Source organism: Doryrhamphus excisus, chromosome 1 (genome assembly GCF_030265055.1).
Source record: "Doryrhamphus excisus isolate RoL2022-K1 chromosome 1, RoL_Dexc_1.0, whole genome shotgun sequence".
Lineage (NCBI taxonomy): Eukaryota > Metazoa > Chordata > Actinopteri > Syngnathiformes > Syngnathidae > Doryrhamphus > Doryrhamphus excisus.
The window spans coordinates 27,843,239-27,866,732 of NC_080466.1; the positions used below are offsets into that span (position 1 = coordinate 27,843,239).

The following is a 23,494-nucleotide window of genomic DNA, read 5'->3' on the forward strand; positions in this document are numbered from 1 at the left end:
ACACAAGAACCCCACACTCCACTCCACCACCGCTAAACAGAAACATCCCCCCGGGCTCCATGTCACCTGCCTGGATGGATAGGAAGGAAGGACTGCATGCAGCAGTGGGCAGCTGACCTCTGACCTTTGCAGGAAAGAAGATTGAGCACCGCAACCGACTGCTGTCGTGTTCCGTTTGCAACGCGATTAGGGATTTTTTTTTTTTTTTTTTTAAGGGAGCTGTGCGGGAAACTGAAAAAAGCGCAACCTTTGAGGTCAAGCACGATCCATCAATTTAGACTTGGAAATGATGGAAATAGAAATAATCTGTTCCGGGGTCAAACTGCCACTCGTCATCATAGAACTTTTATTTACTGTACAAGCATTTTTTTAACAGTCTTAACTGTCAAATTGAAAGCATAAAAACAATTTAACTACTGTTTTTGAAGTGTAAAAATAATAAACCGGCAAAAAAAAGAAAACAATCGTGCATGTCTGCGTCTTCCTGATATGCTGAATTATTTATTCCATTCATTCATTTTCTACTGCTTTTCCTCACGAGGGTCGCTGGAGCCTATCACAGCTGTCTTCGGGCGAGAGGCGGGGTACACCCTGGACTGGTGGCTCAGCCAGTCACAGGGCACATATAGACAAACAACCATTCACACTCTCATTCATACCTATGGACAATTTGGAGTCGCCAATCACCTAAGACCAAACCACTTTTTACTTCTTTGTCAACCTTTTGTTATGATTCAAATTAGGATTGATGGCTCTGGGTTGAGGTCTGGATTCTAATTGGTGCTGTTGTAATTCCTCCGTGTGGGCGACTGTTTGCCTTCTCTCTAATTGAAGCTTCTTGATATACCCGGACCTTTTTTTTTTTTAACGGCACATCAGAGGGGGTTAATTTGTGTGTGTGTACGTGTCATCAGTCACTCAGATCCCCAACTGCATCCCCGGCACATGCAATGACAGATTGCTAGTTTGATCTCACTGCGCGGTGTTGACAATTTCCATATGCACACGGCGACGTTGATGCTCAAACGAGAGGCGTATTTGTCATTTTGATCGTTTTTTTGGGGGGGTATCGAGTAAGATGTGTTGCATTGAGAAAGAACAGTGCATGGCGGCGTTGGGGTGACATCATTCAACCGTGGGTTATTTGTTTCAGACATGCTCAACAAGTTACTTTGACGGACATCACATCTATACACGTTCATAATTCAGCATAGGTGGCACAGCCTAGTGGTCGAGTGGTTAGCGCACAGACCTCACAGCTAGGAGACCAGGGTTCAATTCCACCCTCTGTGTGACCAAATTGTCCATAGGTATGAATGTGAGTGTGAATGGTTGTTTGTCTATATGTGCCCTGTGATTGGCTGGCCACCAGTCCAGGGTGTACCCCGCCTCTCGCCCTAAGACAGCTGGGATAGGCTCCAGCACCGCCCGCGACCATTATGAGGATAAGCGGTAGAATGAATGTATGAATGAATGAATAATTTCCATAGCTTTAAGTAGTTTTTTTCAAAAATAATCTTTTCATGTGAAGTTGTTCAAGTGGGCACACCCACCACAACTCCAAATATTACGGCTTCCTGTCTGATTCATGTGGTACAATTCCCTTCCGGGTTGTCCAATTGTAATATTTTTAAATTTTTGTTAACATTAGCTGGGAAAGAAATGTACCAATTCTTTGGAGCTGATTGGTCCAATCACTTCCTATAACTGTGGGATTTGGTACATCCTCCTTCCGGGTGGTGTAATTGTAATTTGTTGAACCACTATTAATATTACGTGATAAAAACAGTAAAATAATACAACCAAAAGAAAAGGCCAAATAACCCAGTCGGTGGAGCTCGTACTTTTGCATAAAAGCAACACAACCTCCAATCCTAACTTTAATGATGCATGATGAAAGCCTAAAGCAGGCTGATTGGTGTCCCGCATCCCCTTTCCTAACACTTTTGTCATTCAAGTGTAAAAAGAACTCAAACGTAACATAATTTGAATCAGGGAAAAAGTGACTTAATGTGACTCAGTAACCAACAAGCAGTATTAATAGTGGCGTGAAGGTAAATGTATTTGTGCGACAAGCTTCAGTCAATAAGAAAGATTAATTTCCTAAAAAATCAAATAATCATTCAGACAGTTTTTAAACCTGCAGGTTGATTCTTAATGACCCTCGGCTTAATCCAAAAATACAAATAATTCACTATTAATGAGATATGCAGTATTATTAGTATTGCGGTTCTTAGTTTGCAGTTTAAAGTAGTGCAGATTGTCTACAATGTCCAAGATACAGTACTGCAGGGGTCTCAAACATGCGGCCAAATGTGGCCTGCAGGACACTAGTTTGAGGCCCCCGCCTTGATATGAAAGTTTAATGTTAGTGCGGCCTGTGCAAGTTTGATATGGATGCTGTATGGTGTCATGTACCCAGAAAAAATTATTACGTTTGATTAATGTTCATGTTAAAGGTTAAATAACTGTTAATAGTTATCCTCCCTATCCGTGTGGAAGTGGTAAGTTTTTGGCTATGTAGGTTTAAAGGAAATAACTTGAAGGCTACCGTTTAGGTCGCTAGCTCTCTAGTTTGCGAGTTAGCATGTCTCAAGACCCTGCAGTTGCGCAATATGTTGTAAATAAAAAAAGTATAAATGTGACTACAGTCGTGTTTTGTCATGTCTACAGGGCTCTAATAATGCTTTGTTCATTTTAATCTGAAAAAAATAATTTGTCTACCCACCAACTATATGTGGTTTCTTAAGTTTTTATTATTTGCCGTTTTATTATTATTATTATATTTATTTATGACTGATTGATTGATTTTCTTTATTCTTGATTTGTTTATTTATTTTTCATCTTATTTTGTGCAGAAAAATAAAAATTAAGATATTTGAGAACAGTGGAATGTTTTATCAGAGCTTTTCTTGTAGAAAATTGGAACCAAAGCAAAGTTTATTCATTTTTCTGTTTTTAATAAATGCGTTTTTTGTTTTTTTTTGGAAAAACTGATGCGGCCCAGTCTCACCCAGACCCTAGCTTCAGTGGCCCCCAAGTAAATTGAGTTTGAGACCCCTGCAGTACTGGGTCATCCATCCATCCATTTCCTAGAGTTGTGGGTATGCTGGAGCCTATCCCAGCTGGTGGCCAGCCAATCACAGGGCACATATAGACAAACAAGCATTCACACTCACATTCATACCTATGGAGTTGCCGTTTAACCTAGAATACTTTTGGAATGTGGGTGGAAAGCCAAAAAATCAGAGAAACTGACTGTGTGGCCTACATGCTAACCACTCGACCACCGTGTGGCCCAGTATTGGGTCAACATAGAAAATGTATGCAAACCACTTCTATCTGAGAGCCCATCTCCACATTTCCAAATGTGTTTGGAAAAGTCATGAACAGTAGCAGAAGTTTCTTGGAAACGACAAGGCAGATAATTATAAGCAGCTGGTGGCAAACCTCCTGAAGTCCTACAAAGCCCTCGGCTGCAATATGATACACTTTTTGCATTCCATTCTAGGTTTCTTTCCACTGAAGTGTGGAGAAGTAAGCGATGAGCACGGGGAACGATCCCACCAGGACATTGCAGATATGGAGAAAAGATATCAGGGAAAGCCGAATCCGTCTAAGCTTGCTGACTTCTGTCGGAATGTGGTCTGGGATGACCCTGCTGATGAGTATAAGAGTCAAGCCAAAAAGTCTTGTTCAGAAACTGAATAAAGGGAAGTTTTGTTGTTTTAAGTTACACCTAAGAATGGAATATTCAGAATATATTCAATTAAAAGCAAAAATAATAATTCTACGGTATAAACAGACGTGATTTTGATGTAAAACAATATAATTAAATATCTAGAATACATTAGCTAACTGTCTGCTTGCAGCACATCTTCATGAACCTTAACATATTTCACATGACAACATTCATATCCTTTTCATTACATCTTAGCTGCTAAAAAAAAAGATGAGCCACAGAAAGGCAAGCGACCCGGAAGACGCCATGTTGAGGTCGTCTGATAACGTACACGTCACACACGGTCCAATCAAGGTGGGACGTTACAGAGAAAAGTGTGAAGACAAACCAGAATGCACTCAAGTGACCAAGTATTTTTTTTTTACATTTTTGTACACACCTAAAAATGTCATCCAGTACTTCTCTACAAGAGAGGAGAAATATGATCTCAGGGAAGAACTACATTTGAAACACTTATATGCTAGGACTATGTTAAAAAGCCATAGCATTTCAGTATGTGGAATCAAACTATGGAATGGATTGAGTAAGGAAATCAAACAATGCACAACGATGAGCCAATTCAAGAAACAATACAAGCAGTTGATGTTTGCTAAATACAAGGATGAAGAGTCTTGAACCAGTCATGATGTGCTATATATATCACTATATTGACACTTACTATGGTACCCATTATGTCATTGGATGCTCATATCACCTTGTACTTCGGTACGGGACAAAAAATAAATCATTTAAAAAATTTTGACAAAATGTAAAAAATAAAATAAAAAAAGAAAAAAAATAATAAATATAAAAAATTAAAAAAATAAATGTAAAAAAAACAAAAAATAATAAATGTATAAAAAAATTAAAAAAAAACCCAAATGATATTAGGAAAGCAGGAAGTGAACAAATGTAACAGTTACTAATTGTAAAAGTACCAGATGGAGGGGTAGGATTTAATAAGCTCTGCTTCTTCCTACTCCTTTTGGACATGTGGAACTGTGAACTGATTATGGGATGCATTCAATTGTAATCTGATGCGTGTTCAAATGAAATTAAACCATTAAACCACCTTAAGAGTACCGAAACATGACCTTAAAATGGACGTACATACATACATGAGGCATAACTGATAACTATATGGGAAAGGTGATTTCAGTTCATTTTCTTTTTCCAAAAATGAGGCAGCGAGGTTGCTCTACATGGCTGATGCAGCAGTAGTAGTAGCATGCTAAGGTCAGTGCTGAAGCCTGGTTTCAGCACCACGGACAGCACCATCAGACTATCACCGGGATGGGAGGAGGTGAAGGGCTGTGCTGGTGCTTTTTTTTTTGGTAAGGGTGTGTGTGTGTGTGTGTGTGTGTGTGTGTGTGTGTGGGAGGGGGGTGGTGGGGGGGTTCCCTGGTAGATTTCAGGACATGGTCATTAGCACATTGCTTCACACACACAAAGCCTCATAACCGCCGCATCCATGTGGGGGGAATAAAGTCTGCCGCATGTGTGAGATCTCGCCTTTCATGAAATATTGATCGAGGTAGCCTCACACAGGATGGACAGCAAGAAAGACAGGGAGTGGGGTGTGGGGGTATATGGGAGGATATTCCCGTGGACACGGCTTTAAAATCGTGCATCCACCCAATCAACCCCCGTCCATTTTACCTCTAAAATATCCTTTAGTAAGGCATCGAGACGAACCCACGGTCACATGACAAAGCAATATACACGCACAAATGAAGGCCGACGGCAAACAGATCCAACACATCCACATCTCCTCCACTCCATCCACGCTGCGTGTTCAGCCCCCATCCAAAACCCAGCCGGAGCCGCCAACATGTGTCATGAGCGCGGCACTGTCATTCACCTCCACGCACACACACACACATGGTCTTTTTGGCACAGGCCATGCCGTGCCGTGCAGTGCCGTGCCATCCAGTAAGAAATAATGAAAAAAAAAAAAACAATCCGCACACGTCCGTGTTTAACGACACGCTCTCAGCTGTAATTTCCAGCTCTGACAAGTAGATCGGGACATGAATTATTCAATGCACATCAACCGGGCGCCTCTTCCTTCCTCCTTCCCCTTCAAGGATTCGACACGAGCGGACACAAAGCGACGCCGAGCCCACCTTGACATCCACATCCACGGCACACGCTTCACGCAACCTACCGTGGATGGTTCTTTTCATGAACATATAAGATGTTCACAAGGAGAAGCCGGGCACGTCCAAGATGTAGACGACTTCAAAATATCCAAATAAGGTGAATTAAAAAAATAATAATAATAATAAAAAAAAGCTTACCTGTCAGGACTCCGACCCGGATTTGGTGGTCGTGGTTCGTTAAAATCATCCCGTCTGACGCCATGTTCAGCAGCGCTGTCGCCCGCACCGAGAACTCACGGCAGGGCCCAGAGCCGATCGCATCGAACTTGCTGGGGAGAGGGAGAGGGAGGAGGAGGAGGAGGAAGCAGGGATGGAGGAAGAAGAAGAAAAAAAAGAGGAGGGAGATGAGGAGGGTTGGGATATGGCAAGAAAAAAAAATGGCAGGCGAGATGAGTAGAATGTCGAGCGAGCAATCACTGCATGGACGTGTGCATCACTCAGCTGGCCCACTGACACACTACAACTACACACTTCACTGTGGACGACGCTGCTAAACACCACACACTCCATGCAGACCCACCTCCTTATTAAAAAATATATAAATATATATATATACATATAAATATGTACACATATATACACACACACAAATATATACACACATACACACACACACACAAATATATACACATATACACATATACACACACAAATATATACACATTTACACATATACACACACAAATATATACACATTTACACACACACAAATATATACACATGCATACACATATACACACAAACACACAAATATATACACATATACACACACACAAATATATACACATGCATACACATATACACACACACACACACAAATATATACACATGCATACACATATACACACACACAAATATATACACATGCATACAAATATATACACATGCATACAAATATATACACACACACACACATATATACGTATATACACACTCATATACACACACACACACAAATATATATATACACACAAATAGATATATTTATATACACAAATATATATTATATATATTAATACTTATTCAAAAAAAATTTGTAAACAAAATGTCAACATTAATACAAACAAACTCAAAACAGAAAGGGGGCGCTGGTATACAAATTAGTTACAAATCTAGATTTTTAACTATGCATTTTATTGATATTGTACTGTGGTCAAAGTCATGTTTTGGTTGTGTCATATATGCCCATATAAAATTTAAAAACAAGGTGTAATATTAATTAGATACAAAAGAGTAAAGTTATGTATATGCTCATATAATAATAATAATAATAATACATTTTATTTGTATAGCGCTTTTCAGAGTACTCAAAGGCACTTTACAGTGAAGAAAACAGAAATAAAAAATAGAGTAAAGATATATTAAAATACAACATAAAAACATTCATTCACAGCTATAAAAAAAGGTTAAAAGCTGGGCGGGGCACAGCAGTCAGGTGTAAAAAGTTAGACATTAAAAAGGGAAACAGGTGGGTTTTGAGTTCCAGAGGGTGTCTCTGTCACTTTCATAGGAGTAGATCCTTGAACATGTTCAAGGATTCTCGTAGTTACTTGTAGTTTTAAAGTGATTAAAACCATGCGATTTTTAACACTTTTTGTTGTGAGTCCTGACCGGAGTTGGCCACCGAATTTGAATGATTCTGGCTTTCATTCCCTGTTTTGACAATTTCAACTTGAATATAAATGTTATGAAGTTTCTTTTTACAGGAATACACTATTCACTTAACTAATTAGCTAAGCTAATTTTTATGACACATCACACATTTTGTGTCATATAGCCTACAATGCTGTTATTTTGTGTATTTAAGTATATTGTGCGAGTGGACCCTAGTCGCAGGCATAGCTCCCATCCTTTATTTTACCCCCCATCAGCTGGCATCCTGAAGCACTAGAGCAGGGGTGCTCATTAAGTCGATCGCAATCTACCGGTCAATTGCGGAGGTGGTACTGGTCGATCGCTGGTCAATCGCGGCGTGACATTAAAAAAATTTCATCCTAGCATCAATGCCGTCACTTGATTGATATACAGGGCAGCTATTCAGATGACAACTGAATGTTGCCCTTCGGGCGACCAATCAAATCAAACAACGTCTCTAAGTGCAGCAGAACTTACGATGTCAGCCTATCATCCATCCCCGTTACTTGATTGACATACAGGACAACCAGTCAGATGACAACTGAATTTTGACCTTCAGGTCACCGCTCATGCGTAAACAACGATGCAAAGTGCTAAGCTAGTCGGCGAATTGCGTCAGATTTTAAGCCCTCGCTAAAGTTTATGGTCAGTAAAATGAGTGAAGGAGCTGGACCAAGTAAAAAGGCAAAAAACATATCACTTCCATACGGATATGGAATATTATACGGATATTATGATATGGATATTATCCATGACTGATAAACATTTGGAAGTGTGCGTGAGGCTGGCTATCAGCAGCTACTGTCCGGACTATGCATCCCTGGCTGGTTCAATTCAGTGCAAGTCATCAAAGTAAACTCAGGTAATTACAAAAAATGTTAATAGTTAATTATGTGTGTTTTGCAATATTGGCTCATTTGGTTATGTAAGGTACATCAACATACATTGTACGTACAAATAATCCTCAATACATTTGAAAATAAATAGATGTTTTGCATTTTTGTAGTGGGTAGATCATTTTGACTCGGTCATTTTAAAAGTAGCTCGCATGCTGAAAAAGTGTGAGCACCCCTGCACTAGAGCCTGTGTGAGATGCTTTCAGTGATAGTGCAGACCTGCCAACATGTACAGATTCATAGTACTCAACATGCAATTTGACTCTTGAATATGATTGTATGCTCTCCATTTTGTTGCATTTTCCTGGTTTTAGTTTCAAGTTCAGTCTGTAGAGTACAGATAAATAAATATTTACATATAAATATAAATATACATAAAAAATAATGTAATATATATAAATAATTAAAAATACATATATAATAAATATTTATATATATATATAATATAAATAAATATATAAATATTTTCAGGACTATAAGTCGCTCAAGGCCAAAAATGCATAATCAGAAAAAAAAACATACATAAGTCGCACTGGAGTATAAGTGGCATTTTTTTTGGTAATTTATCTTACAAACTACTTGACCAAAACAGACATTACATCCTCTTGGAAGGCAAGTTCTACCAATAAAAGAATAGAGAACAGGCTGAATAGGTGTAAGATATGCTAACACAATGGTTATTCAGCTAGTGAAGATAAGTGGAATATAAAATGTTTGTCAAGGACTTAAAATTGGGAAAGAAACATGAAAACATTGAGGTTCATCCAGGTATAATAAAACACAAACAAGATATTGACACAACCTGGCAACCCCGTTCTCATGTTGGTCACACCCCGCTGTGGGACGGCATTACTCTTACTTCCCGATACGACATTATATACGGGGTCTCCCTCCTACGAATTCTCCCCATTGATGCATCTCTGCTCTGCCGGCACGACCCTTAAGAGGAATGTCTGTTAAGTCTCAAAGCAGAGGCTTGTGGGAGAAGATCATAGTCTGACCTGTATAAAAAAAAAAAAAAATGCAACCACATCCCCCCGGCTAAAAACGCTCTGCTGCTATTTATAGACTTTCTGCACGCTTTTCCACTGTGTATAATTTCTCTTGTTTGTTCTCATGGAAAGAAAATGTCCATGCTCCAGCTTTGGTATCAATATGCATAATTCATTAACACACACACACACACACACACACACACACACACGCATGGACACAGTTGCAAGAAACGGGGCCACACTTCCAGCTTGATTGGCTCGCTTCACGCATGTTGCCATGTGTGTCTTCAGCGAACCAACCATGAAACTGACATCATCTCCATTCAATTGTAAGCGTGAGAATTCTAAATCCATTGAGATGAAACCTGCAGAAGGTAATGTTGGACCTTCATCCGATCAGACAGATAGGAATTACCCACTAATAATTGCCATCTTCATATCATATCAACAGTTATATATAGCAGAAATATGGAGTGGATAGTGGAATAAAACATGACATTTTAGTGAAGATGATTGTATAAAACTGAATGGATGATAGCCCCCTGCTCCAAAGTTGGTATCTTCACACACTAGTCGTCGTTGTCGTAGAGGACTTTCTAATACACGAGACGCCCAAACCTGGACAACGTGATCATTCTTCGCTCTGCATATTAATGACGACCGCCACCTTGCATAACATTAATGATCCACAAAGTCAAAGCCGCACAAAGTAGACATGTTGTATAATCCGTGGCATCTCCTGACACTTATTAATTATAAGCACCACCTTGGACAATGTTAATAAGCACAGCAACCCCAAATAAGCCAATAAGTCAGGAAAGTTGGATTGCAAGGCGGCCATCTTTGTTCACTTTTACATACAAGGGATTATATTGTGGTTTGATGGGAGTTCATAGATCCAGTGGTGTCATTAGGCCTATTTTAGGGGGGCTTCAGACCTCCTAAAATGTTCTTAATCTCTCTAAATAATTTTATATATTATATATATATTTTAATATATTTTTGTTATTTTTAATTGAATTAAAACAATTTTTTTACAAAGAAAATCGGACAAATTTCAAGCAAGCCAATAAGCAAGCTAATACTAGCCTACGAGTTGTAGTAATAATCAGAAGAATAACAATGATGATAGTAATAATAATAGGCTAATTAATAATATAATGGCTGTTCCTGCGACTTATACTCCAGAGCGACTTATAAATGAAAAAAGTGTTTATGTTACATAAACACTTGACACCTTTTCTGTTCATGTTTATTTTTTGTGTAGCTGAATAACCATTGTGTTAGCATATCTTACACCTATTCAGCTTGTTCTCTATTCTTTTATTGGTAGAACTTGCCTTCCAAGAGGACGTAATGTCTGTTTTGGTCAAGTAGTTAAAATAAATTACTCGCAAAAAATGCGACTTATACTCTAGTGCGGCTTATGTATGTTTTTTTTCTACTTAATTATGCATTTTTGGCCTTGTGCGACTTATAGTCCAGAAAATATGGTATTTAATTGATTACTGTCCATTGGACAGAATGGTTGCAGAGCTTGAGCAGCGGTTTTGCAGTGTAGATTGTGTGTACTTGTGTAAATTTAATGGTGGCCTAAAACAATCTCTACTAAATCTGTCCAAAAGTGGGAAAGCTATATCCCGGTTTTTGTTCCTTATTTGGATTTTCTTTGAATGTCTACTACATTCATTCATAATCTGTGCATCTCCAGGGGGCTAAGCCCCCCTTGTCCTCAGAACCTAGTGACGCCCCTACGTAGATCATTTATAATAATAATTAGGAAACAACAAAACCATTTGTAGAGACCAGGCCTGCATGACTGACAACTTTCTAGCTTAAAATTTAGATTACAGCTCCAATAGGATGGTTTTTTTCACAAGCTCACACATCATGTTTAGGACCATGTGCTTACGTTTTCAAGAAATAACACAATTTTTGTAAAAAACAAAAAAAATTACCTCTACCTCAAACAATGCACAACAATGAGCCAATTCAAGAAACAATACAAGCAGTTGATGTTTGCTAAATACAAGGATGAAGAGTCTTGAACCAGTCATGATGTGCTATATATATCACTATATCGACGGTTACTATGGTACCCATTATGTCATTGGATGGTCATATCACCTCTTACTTCGGTACGTGACAAAAAAAAAAAAACGTAAACTATATTATGAAAGCAGGAAGTGAACAAATGTAACAGTTCCTGATTGTAAAAGTACCAGATGGATGGGGTAGGATTTAATAAGCTTTGCTTCTTCCTACTCCTTTTGGACATGTGGAACTTGGAACTGATTATGGGATGCATTTTCAAATGAAATTAAAACCATTACCATTTAAAAGGAACTTCCAATGGTCTTCCACTCTTGGTAGAAATTAACAGAAAGAAGGAAAATAAGCCATCAAGTCAAAGGTACATTTATGCAGACAATTCGAAAGACAAGCTCCTCCCGTAAGCTGATGACCTTGAGTAAAGTGTCAGCGTTGGTGTGTGATGCAGCAAAAAAAAAAAAAAAAAAAGAATCACTCTCATGGTAGAGTGAATCGAAATCTCAATTATTTTTTCAATGGAGTCTTGACTTCTGAGTGCCTTTTCTAGTACGGTTGTATGACTCAAAAGAATAAAAGAACTTAGTCCAGGACTTAGTTTGGATACTTCCAAAGTCAGGATCGTGAACACAAAACCCCAAAACTGTGACGCACAAACACACACAGAATTTCCTTGCTGATGCTAACAGGAAGTGGGAACCCCATCTGGTGTTTACGCACGGCAGGAGTGTGTATATGCCCGTGCACATGTGCACGCATTGTAATTGCGGCGTAATTACCTCACTATCAGTCGAGCTGCTTGCTGCTCACGGATAGGTGATGAGGAGGCAAGGGCCATCGCTCTCCCCTTTTTCCCTCGCCATCCATCACAATAATAAGGAGAGCCCCCAGCTGACGGAGGAAGCAGTAAACATGGACTTCTCGGTGGTGATTCACCTCCTTCCTCGTTGTCAAGATGCAGATGCAAAGAGACGATCTATAAGCATGTGGGACATACTGTATGTCAGGGTTTGGGGGGGTGGGGGGGGCGTCATCTGAATATATGGTGGCTAAGCCAAAAAAAAACACTTAGCAGGGGTTCTTTGACTTTGTTTTACGACTGTGTCATGATTTTTTTCTTCAAAGTCTTTTAAATTGCAAGGAGAATGGAGAACGTTGCAGAGCCGCCCATTGTCATAAAACATGCAGGGCATGTCTCCAAAGAGCCACAAGGCTTTACTTCCACCTCAACGAGCAACCATTCCTACAGGAATACACCCAGCTGCAGGACGTGTGCACCACGGCGCATGCGTAGGTTTTACACCCAATAAATACTTTCATTGAATATCGAGTTATTCATAGTACTCCGCAAATGTGTGTGTTTTGGTTTGGCTCGCTTGTCTGCAACAGACGATTAAACTTGTTGCTTCTTGAGCCAATCATATGTCGTCTTGGCCAGTTGCCCTGCTGATGAGGACAAGCTGTTCTTTAATTAAAATAAAGGGAGAAAAGGGGGAGGAGGGGAAGAAAAACATGAACAATCCTTGAGGCTGAGGTGATATTATCCCGCGATGCCTTCTGCAGAACACCTGACTACATCGGTGCCAATGTCACTGAAGTGAAAACAAAAACAATTATCCATCTGCGGAAGAGTAGCAGACATTTAATTGCTGGGGCGTCTTGTTTAGCCAACGTAATCAGACAACAATGTAGTGAAGACGCTGGGAAGATTGAACCTATTATAATTATTATTTCATGGGACAAAAAAAAAATTACGTGTTTGTGAGTGGATGCCTTGCTTCCCCCCCAGGCTTCAGAATCAAACCCATTTCATGATGACACCATGTGGACTAAGTTCATATAAGATCTATAAAAATTAGGTCAGATTCCTAAAAATCCATCAATTTTCTATGCTGGAGCCTATCCCAGCGTTGCCTAAAAAGAGACTTCTAGCATAACTGCGTTGGTTAGCAAAATATTCTCAACCACCGATGACATCATTGACGGGCAAAAGGCCCGACTTCCGGTTCCTGTTTTCAGTACATTGTACGCTTAGTGCAACATTTTGGCAAAATTTTGGTGTAAAATTTCAACATTAACCAAACAACATGCTAACTGGGGCGTATGCCAACCAAGGTTCCATAGTCACATAATTATTGACGGGCAAAAGGCCCAACTTTGCAGTACATTGTACGCTAAGTGGAACATTATGGCAAAATTTTGGTGTTTGTGAGTGGAGACCCCGACCACTATTACAATGCCTTGCTTCCACCAGGCTTCAGAATCAAACCCATTTCATGATGACACCATGTGGACTAAGCTCATATAAGACCTATAAAAATGAGGTCAGATTCCTAAAAATCCATCAATTTTCTATGCTGATTATGGTATGCTGGAGCCTATCCCAGCATTGCCTAAATGGTAGCTGGCACTTGGCTGGGTTAATTTGCAGCTGTGAATATAAAGAAGAGACTTCTAGCATAATTGCGTTGGTTAGCAAAAGATTCTCAACCACTGATGACATCATTGACGGGCAAAAGGCCCGACTTCCAGTGTCTGTTTTCAGTATATTTTACACTAAGTGGAACATTTTGGCAAAATTTTGGTGTAAAATTTCAACATTAACCAAAAAACATGCTAACCGGGGCCTATGCTAACCAAGGTTCCATAGTCACATAATCATTGACGAGCAAAAGGCTCAAATTTGCCGTACATTGGACGCTAAGTGGAACATTTTGACAAAATTTTGGTGTAAAATTTCAACATTAACCAAAAAACATGCTAACCGGGGCCTATGCTAACCAAGATTCCATAGTCGCATAATGCAAGGTACTTGGCTCCATTGTGGGTTAATTTGTAGCCGTGAATATAAAAAAAAGAGACTGCTAGCATAACTGCGTTGGTTAGCAAAAGATTCTCAACCACCGATGACATCATTGACGGGCAAAAGGCCCGACTTCCGGTGTCTGTTTTCAGTATATTGTACACTAAGTGGAACATTTTGGCAACATTTTGGTGTAAAATTTCAACATTAACCAAAAAACATGCTAACTGGGGCCTATGCTAACCAAGGTTCCATAGTCACATAATCATTGACGGGCAAAAGGCCCAACTTTGCAGTGCATTGTACACTAAGTGGAACATTTTGGCAACATTTTGGTGTAAAATTTCAACATTAACCAAAAAACATGCTAACTGGGGCCTATGCTAACCAAGGTTCCATAGTCACATAATCATTGAAGGGCAAAAGGCCCAACTTTGCAGTACATTGTACGCTAAGTGGAACATTTCGGCTAAATTTTGGTGTAAAATTTCAATATTAACCAAAAAACATGCTAACCGGGGCGTATGCTAACCAAGGTTCCATAGTCACATAATCATTGACGGGCAAAAGGCCCAACTTTGCAGTACATTGTACGCCAAGTGGAACATCTTGGCAAAATTTTGGTGTAAAATTTCAACATTAACCAAAAAACATGCTAACCGGGGCGTATGCTAACCAAGGTTCCATAGTCACATAATGCAACCAATACCCAAAAGTCAATAACTTCATGTTCTGTTGTTAAATAACTTTTAAAAACATGATACCTAGCATTTCCAATTTTGGTTCTTTGGTAGGTGAATCTGAAACAAAAACAAAATTCCTATTATCATTATTATCGTACAAAAACAACATCTGACTAATGTTAATACACACACTGTATGAACTCAGGCACATATAAACATCATCCATAACAAGTATAGCTAGTAGTTCATTTGTTTTGTGGTCAAACTTGATGTTTTTATACAATGCATTAAACAGTGTACAGTATTGTGTGATATATGGAAGTGTTTACAGATAACAGGGCCTTGTATATATTCATACAAGGGCCTTGTAGCATCGCATTTGCATAATTAACTGGCATTTGAGAAGTAGAATGTCAGCCTTGGACACTAAAACTACCGCAGGTCAATTTTTCAGGCATGTAATTGGCTCCTAATGGAAAAGTGTTTAAAAAGTAGAGATTTCGCCCTTAATACCTCTACCCCAAAATAGTCTTCTTGCTAACGGTCTCGCTTTCGCTTTCCATTACGTTCGATCCTGGATGTTGATTATCCGCTTGCAAAATTTGTGAAAATGACCTCAAATGCACTACAAATTATGCATTATTTGCATATTTTAAAAAGGTACAGTATACTGGTTTTGAAATGTCTGTATCCATTTGATGTTTGGTACGAGGTACATTATTAAAAAAAAAAAAACAAAAAAAAACCTTAAACTGTATTATGGAAAGCAGGAAGTGAACAAATGTAACAGTTACTGATTGTAAAAGTACCAGATGGAGGGGTGGTGTCCTGCTTTAATAGGAACACATTTATTGTACTTACATCATTTCTTATGGAAAAATATTGCTGTAAGTTTGGTTTTTATTCGACTTTTTGGAATGGATTATGGTAATGGTTTTATTTCATTTGAACATGCATCAGATTACAATTGAATGCATCCCATAATCAGTTCACAGTTCCACATGTCCAAAAGGAGTAGGAAGAAGCAAAGCTTATTAAATCCTACCCCTCCATCTGGTACTTTTACAATCAGTAACTGTTACATTTGTTCACTTCCTGCTTTCCATAATACAGTTTAAGGTTTTTTTTGTTTTTTTTTTAATAATGTACCTCGTACCGAAGTACAAGGTGATATGAGCATCCAATGCCATAATGGGTACCATAGTAAGTGTCAATATAGTGATATATATAGCACATCATGACTGGTTCAAGACTCTTCATCCTTGTATTTAGCAAACATCAACTGCTTGTATTGTTTCTTGAATTGGCTCATCGTTATGCATTGTTTGATTCCCATACTCAATCCATTCCATAGTTTGATTCCACATACTGAAATGCTATGGCTTTTTAACGTAGTCCTAGCATATAAGTGTTTCAAATGTAGTTCTTCAATGAGATCATATTTCTCCTCTCTTGTAGAGAAGTATTGGATGACATTTTTAGCTAATATGTTGTTTTTAGCCTTATGCATTATTTTAGCTGTTTGAAGATGAACTATAATCAGCAAGTTGAAGTATTTGTGATTTTAGAAATAAGGAGTTAGTATGTTCTCTGTAGACGGCATTATGAATTATCCTTACCGACCTTTTTTGCAGTACATTTAGCGAGTGAAGATTGCTTTTATATTTACTTACATTACTAACAAAAGCCGAGGTACTGCTATGTTTTAAATTGTATTTAAATAATTGAGATCCAATTTGTCAAAAGGTCTATCTTAGCAACACTGTTGTCAACCGTTGTTGTAAATATTCCAGATAGACTTCCATTTATGGCTGTCTCTAGTCATTACGTGTAGTATGCAAGTCTGGGGGGGAGGATCAGGGATTTGTTGGACACCAGGTTGCCTTTGGGATGTAATCTCCCCTCCACACACACCTATTAACCAGCAGAGAAGTTGGGAGTGACTTTCAAGCTCCAGTAGGCCCAGTGCGGGATAATGACAGTGGTGATTTCAGGTAATCTGGTTAGTGCGCTGCTGGGACCGGGCTGTCAGCTCTATAGCAGACAAAAAAAAAAAGGGGGGGTTGGATAGTGAAACGGGGGGGAAATGGAGAGTGAGAGGGAAGCCGGACCTGACCGGGCATGAGATCAGTGGCGAAGCCTGACTCAATCAGACATCGAAGCTCCCTCCTGAAGCCCCATTACACATCACCGCAGTTGCTCCCCAAACATGGCAACACGTGAATGCACTCAGACACGTTTACAACATGTGTGCAAACACAAAGCCGCAATCCCTCACGGTGCAACATCCAAAAACCTTTTATCCACTCTCTTAATATGTTCCTGTCACCCTGCCTGTTCCATCTGTGCTCCCTTTTCCCCGTTTGGGAGGAGATGTCCGCAGCGGGGCCGATACACGACTTGTTACTCATCCCAGCCTTGTGGCGGACCTCATAGCACCATGGAAGCATTCAAGCTGTTATGTCAGTGAACCTGTCAATCAGCCGCTTCTTCAGCGTGTCACTCACTGAGGCTCTCATGCAAGTCATTGCACAGGCACAGATACACCCCCCACACACACTTCTTGTAATCTTTACTTTGGAGGGGCCCTCGCCTCCCCTGAGGAGTTTTGTCAGGTGACCCTCGACTGCAGACCCTCGACCCCGACTTTGCAGTACATTGTACGCTATGTGGAACATTTTGGCAAAATTTTGGTGTAAAATTTCAACATTATCGAAAAAACATGCTAACCAGGGCCTATGCTAACCAAGGTTCCATAGTCACATAATCATTGACGGGCAAAAGGCCCAACTTTGCAGTACATTGTACACTAAGTGGAACATTTTGGAAAAATTTTGGTGTAAAATTTCAACATTAACCAAAAAACATGCTAACCGGGGCCGATGCTAACCAAGGTTCCATAGTCACATAATCATTGAAGGGCAAAAGGCCCAACTTTGCAGTACATTGTACGCTAAGTGGAACATTTTTGCAAAATTTTAGTGTAAAATTTCAACATTGACCAAAAAACATGCTAACCGGGGCCTATGCTAACCAAGGTTCCATAGTCGCATAATCATTGACGGGCAAAAGGCCCAACTTTGCAGTACATTGTACGCTAAGTGGAACATTTTTGCAAAATTTTAGTGTAAAATTTCAACATTGACCAAAAAACATGCTAACCGGGGCCTATGCTAACCAAGGTTCCATAGTCGCATAATCATTGACGGGCAAAAGGCCCAACTTTGCAGTACATTGTACACTAAGTGGAACATTTTGGCAAAATTTTGGTGTAAAATTTCAACATTATCCAAAAAACATGCTAACCGGGGCCTATGCTAACCAAGGTTCCATAGTCGCATAATCATTGACGGGCAAAAGGCCCAACTTTGCAGTACATTGTACGCTAAGTGGAACATTTTGGCAAAATTTTGGTGTAAAATTTCAACATTATCCAAAAAAACATGCTAACCAATGCAACCATTACCCAGAAGTCAATAACTTCATGTTCTGTTGTTAAATAACGTTTAAAAACATGATACTTTATTGCACAGGCGGCACAGACCCCCACACACACACACTTCTAATCTTGACTTTGGAGGGGCCCTCGCCTCCCCTGAGGAGTCTTGTCAGGCGACCCTCGACTGCCCCCCTCCCCGACTATATCCCCTTTTGAGTTCCACCGTTTCGACGCATCCTACTTGGGCCGGTAAGCAAAATAATCCAGTCATGCAGAAGAGATATGATTGAAGCTGGGAAAATGTTCAAATGGTAGCTGGCACTTGGCTGCATTTTGGGTAAATTTGTAGCCGTGAATATAAAAAAAAAAGAGACTTCTAGCATGATTGCGTTGGTTAGCAAAAGATACTCAACCAACGATGACATCGTTGACGGGCAAAAGGCCCGACTTTGCAGTACATTGTACGCTATGTGGAAAATTGGAGCCAGGGGCGTCACTCGGTTCTGAGGACATGGGGGGCTTAGCCCCCTGGAGATGCACAGGATATAAAAAAAATCCCAAAAATCCAAATAAGGAACAAAAACCGGGATATAACTTTCCCACTTTTGGACAGATTTAGTAGAGATTGTTTTAGGCCACCATTAAATGTACACAAGTACACACAATCTACACTGCAAAACCGCTGCTCAAGCTCTGCAACCATTCTGTCCAGTGGACAGTGATCAATCATATAATAATAATTATGATATTATTAATTAGCCTATTATTATTACTATCATCATTATTCTTTTTCTGATTATTACTAGGCTAGTATTAGCCTGCTTGTTGGCTTGCTATTAGCTTGCTTTTGCCCTATGATATAAAAAATATATATTATATATAAATTATAAATATATATATATATAAATATAAAATATATAAGTATATAAAATGTAAAATAATATATAACATTTATAAAATATATAAATATATAATTATATAAAAATTGGATTTGTTTTGTAAAAATTTTAAAAAATAAATCAAAAAAATATATATAAAATATATATTATATATAAATTATAAATATATATATATATATATATATATAAAATATGAGAAAATGTAAAATACATATAAAATATATAATTATATAAAAATTTGATTTGTTTTGTAAAAATTAAAAAAACAAGCAATTTTTTAATATATAATATATATTATATAAAAATATAAAATATATAAAATGTAAAATAATATATATAAAACATATAAAATAATTATATAAAAATTTGATTTGTTTTGTAAAAACTAAAAAAAACAATAAAAAATATAAAATTATTAAAAAATATATATAATTTAAATGATATAAAATAGACCTAATGACGCCACTGGTTGGAGCCCTCTCTTCTTAGGCAAATATGGAAGACGCCACAGAGAACATACTGACTGTCATTGAACGGATTGCAACTGGACTGTTCAGGTTGTCGTACTGAGCAGTCGTCATCAATTCATGACCGGGTGGTACAACTCTAATGCGACTAGATAGGACAGCTTTTGTCGAACCACGTTGAGTAAATTCTTACTTACCAAACAACATAATAGCGATCAAAACACAACCTGAAAGTCATTTCACGAAAGCAGCCACATCCATCATGGGAGCTTCCGCTGACACGGAGCTGTTGGATGCTGACAACTATACGTGTATGCCAATTGTGTTGCTGCCACACTGGAACAACAACAACAACTGTGACAAAGCTACCAGGAAGGGATGCTTATTTAGTGTGCAGTGGATGTCTGGAGGATGCGGGCCCAGCATGTAATGCAGCTGTGAGTGGAATGCGACCTCCCAAGGACATACAAAGGCCAGAATCCCAAACTGACACAACACATAGAGCAGACATATATAGAAATATATAAACAAGCAACACAGGGAGTTACCCCCCACAATCCACAATCCCCCCACAGTGCTGGCTTTTATCTGGCGGACCTTAGCGGCCCACCTGAGAGCATGGCCAACCTGGGAGCGGCGTGTTAAGCTGTTGTCTGTCGCTGTGTCACGTCTGTGTGTTAACAGGAGGTCCGGGTTCTGCTGCTGCTGCTCTATCTCAGAGCTTCTGTGAGATGTGTGTTGCAGTTTGATGAGTGTTTCTTGCTGCAGTGCGCGAAAGAGAGAGAGAGAGGGGAGGGGGGAAAAAAGAGAAAAAGAGAAAAAAGAGAGAGAGAATCCCTCCCAATCAGAGCTTCAGGTTTCAGGCTTCTCCCAGCATCCATATACCACATGTTTACGTGACAGCACGCACACGTGCACATATGCTCGTCATGCACACGTGCACGCTCGTGCAGGAATGCACAAACGTCTGCAAGAGAGCAAGGAAGTGCTTCAGTGACCCGGCGTGGCGAGATAAGGCTGCTCTGCAAATTGGGAAATATGCAACCTGCATGTTAACAACCCCGAGAGCGCAGCCTCCCTGGGGTGCTCTTACTCCTCTCTCTCTCAGCCTCTGCACCTCCCCTCCACTTCCTGCCTCCCCGTACCTCCTCAGCAGCGCACCTCACCTCAACGGAATGCACCAACAGAGAGAGAGAGGGCAAAATGGAGGACAGAGGGGAAACATGAACGTTAAAGGGTTACCTAGTTTTGTGTACAGAGTCCACTGAGCTGCTGCAAAGCAAGGGCAGGAGTGCTTGAGGAGGTGAAACACAACATATGGGCAGCTAATGAGGTTTTATTTGGGGAGGAAAAAAAGGCCAGAAAGCAGGGGTGTGAGGAGGTGCCAGGAAAGGAATTGAGACAGACGCCAAGAGGCCAAGCAGTCACACATTGCATCACTACTGTATATTATACACAAAAAACATAAGGGCAACACACATTTTTCATGCACTAAACTGAACTGTGGCTGGCATTTTTCTCAAAATGGAGCATAATATGTTCGGTATTTCCTTATGTTGCAAAATGATGATGCGCGGCCCCGTGTTGCAAGGATCTGTACACAATTCCTGGAAGTCAAAACCACACCGGTTTGGGATGCTCAAGACTAGCGTGTACGGGATTTAAGGCAAATGTGTGTCTATAGGTTTTTCATTCATTCATTCATTTTCTACGACTTATCCTCACGAGGGTCACAAGGGTGCTGGAGCCTATCCCAGCTCCGGGGTACACCCTAGACTGGTGGCCAGCAAATCACAGGGCACATATAGACAAACAACCATTCACACTCACATTCATACCTATGGACAATTTGGAGTTGCTAATTAGCCTGGCATGTTTTTGGAATGTGGGACAAAACCGGAAAACCCACGCATGCACAGAGAGAATATGCAAACTCCACACAGAGATGGCCAAGAGTGGAATTGAACTACGATCTCCTAGCTGTGAGGCCTGCGCGCTAACCACTCAACCAGCATGCAGCCCGGATCGTGAACAAAGAATGGCAATTGAAGAGAGAAGGGGAGGGGGGGCTCCATCGAGGAGTTAATAGCAACAATCACATTTATTGCAAATGTTGGTCCAAAATCTGAGCAAGCAGGAGGGTTTGGGGTAGGAGGGCGAAGCCGTGTGTCCAAAGTTAACTTCAGCTTTAACTTTATTAACTTAGCAAACACCAACGGTGTTTTCCAATCCGAGCACATGACGTGTTGTGTTTGTGTACATTAGGAAGTGTGAGTCAGCGTGTTTAGCCAATAACACCAAAACACAACATGGAGTGTACCGTCATTCCCGGACTATGAAGCGCACTTGTCTATAAGTTGTAGCGTGGGATATACGTATATACCCTGACTGTGTGGCCTACATGCTAACCACGCAACCACCGTGCGGCCTTATGGGAATGTCATTCATTCATTCATTCATTCATTCATTCATTCACTACCGCTTATCCTCACATATAGACAAACAACCATTCACACTCACATTCATATCTATGGACAATTTGGAGTCGCTAATTAACCTAGCATGTTTTTTGGAATGTGGGAGGAAACCGGAGTACCCGGAGAAAACCCACGCATGCACTGGGAGAACATGCAAACTCCACACAGAGATAGCCGAGGGTGGAATTGAACTCCGGTTTCCTAGCTGTGAGGTCTGCGCACTAACCACTCGACCGCTGTGCAGCCGTCCATAGGTTTTTTTCCAGGAACTTCAAACAATTTTGAGGAAAATTAGATATGCACGTACTCAACACCCCCCCCTCCCCCGCCCTAAGTTTGTAGAATCCAGTTTTTGCATTATCCTGCTATCAAAACAACTGCAACACATCCTCCTCGATAAAAGCTCAATAAAATAATGAGAAGAATGGAAAAGAGGAAAAATATTCACGTGAGTTTCATTCTCCAAAAACGGACAGAGATTGACTAGCGTATGCGCTTTAGCCGCTATTGAGACTGACATGTCCGACCACCACATTGATTTCAATACTAATATCATGTCTTTTTTAGCGAGACGCTGATGAAATTTGCATTTAGATTGAAATGACTTGGGCACGGCCAGGACACCACTGAAGGCCACAGAAAGGGGAAAAAGAGAGGCGGGCGTCGAGGGGCTTTGACGGCTTTCCCCCCAACCGACCCCCACAGCTCAAAAGATACAAAACAGAACGGTGGACAAGTGGACTGCACTGCATGCTCGCATAAACTCGCTGGATAATGCTAACCAAGCTAAGTCATGTTGGACTATTTCCCATTCCATAAGGTCTATCCATCTATTTTCTATGCCGCTTATCCTCATTAACTTGGATTGTGGGTATGCTGGAGCCTATCCCAGCTATCTTTGGGCAAATATATCACTGATAAACTAAATCATTCACTGCATATAACTGATATTTTACCTTCAAGTCCAAGTCCACTTATCTTTGACCTTCCTCCAAGATAACGTAATAATTATAAGTCAGGTGGTTGAGTGGTTAGTCAGCCATTCCTCCAACAAGTACTGACGTCGTCTATTGATCTTTCCACACTGCTTTCTGTTGTCGTCACTCCATTTCCACTACCCCGACTAAGAATCACTGCTTTCCATTGATACCAAGTCCACCACCCCCAATGTTTTATTACCGGCAAGTGCAGCTCCTAAAACTATCTGAAGTGAAATATGGAGCTCCTCAAGGCTCTGTTCCCAGACAACTGATTTTGTCCAACAATGT

The 23,494-nt window shown here is 40.0% G+C and overlaps 1 protein-coding gene across 5 annotated transcripts in view; it reads right to left on the reverse strand.

Moving 5' to 3' along the window:
* gphnb (gephyrin b) overlaps positions 1-23,494 on the reverse strand; it is a 190,504-nt gene that overhangs the window by 107,286 nt on the left and 59,724 nt on the right. For all 5 annotated transcript variants that reach the window (XR_009119164.1, XR_009119165.1, XM_058046186.1 and 2 more), the window contains exon 3: positions 6,022-6,152. Coding sequence is in view for 3 of the 5 variants with exons in the window: in XM_058046186.1 (XP_057902169.1) it covers positions 6,022-6,152 (131 nt within the window). In the remaining 2 variants the exon portion in view is untranslated. The remainder of the gene's footprint in view (positions 1-6,021; positions 6,153-23,494) is intronic.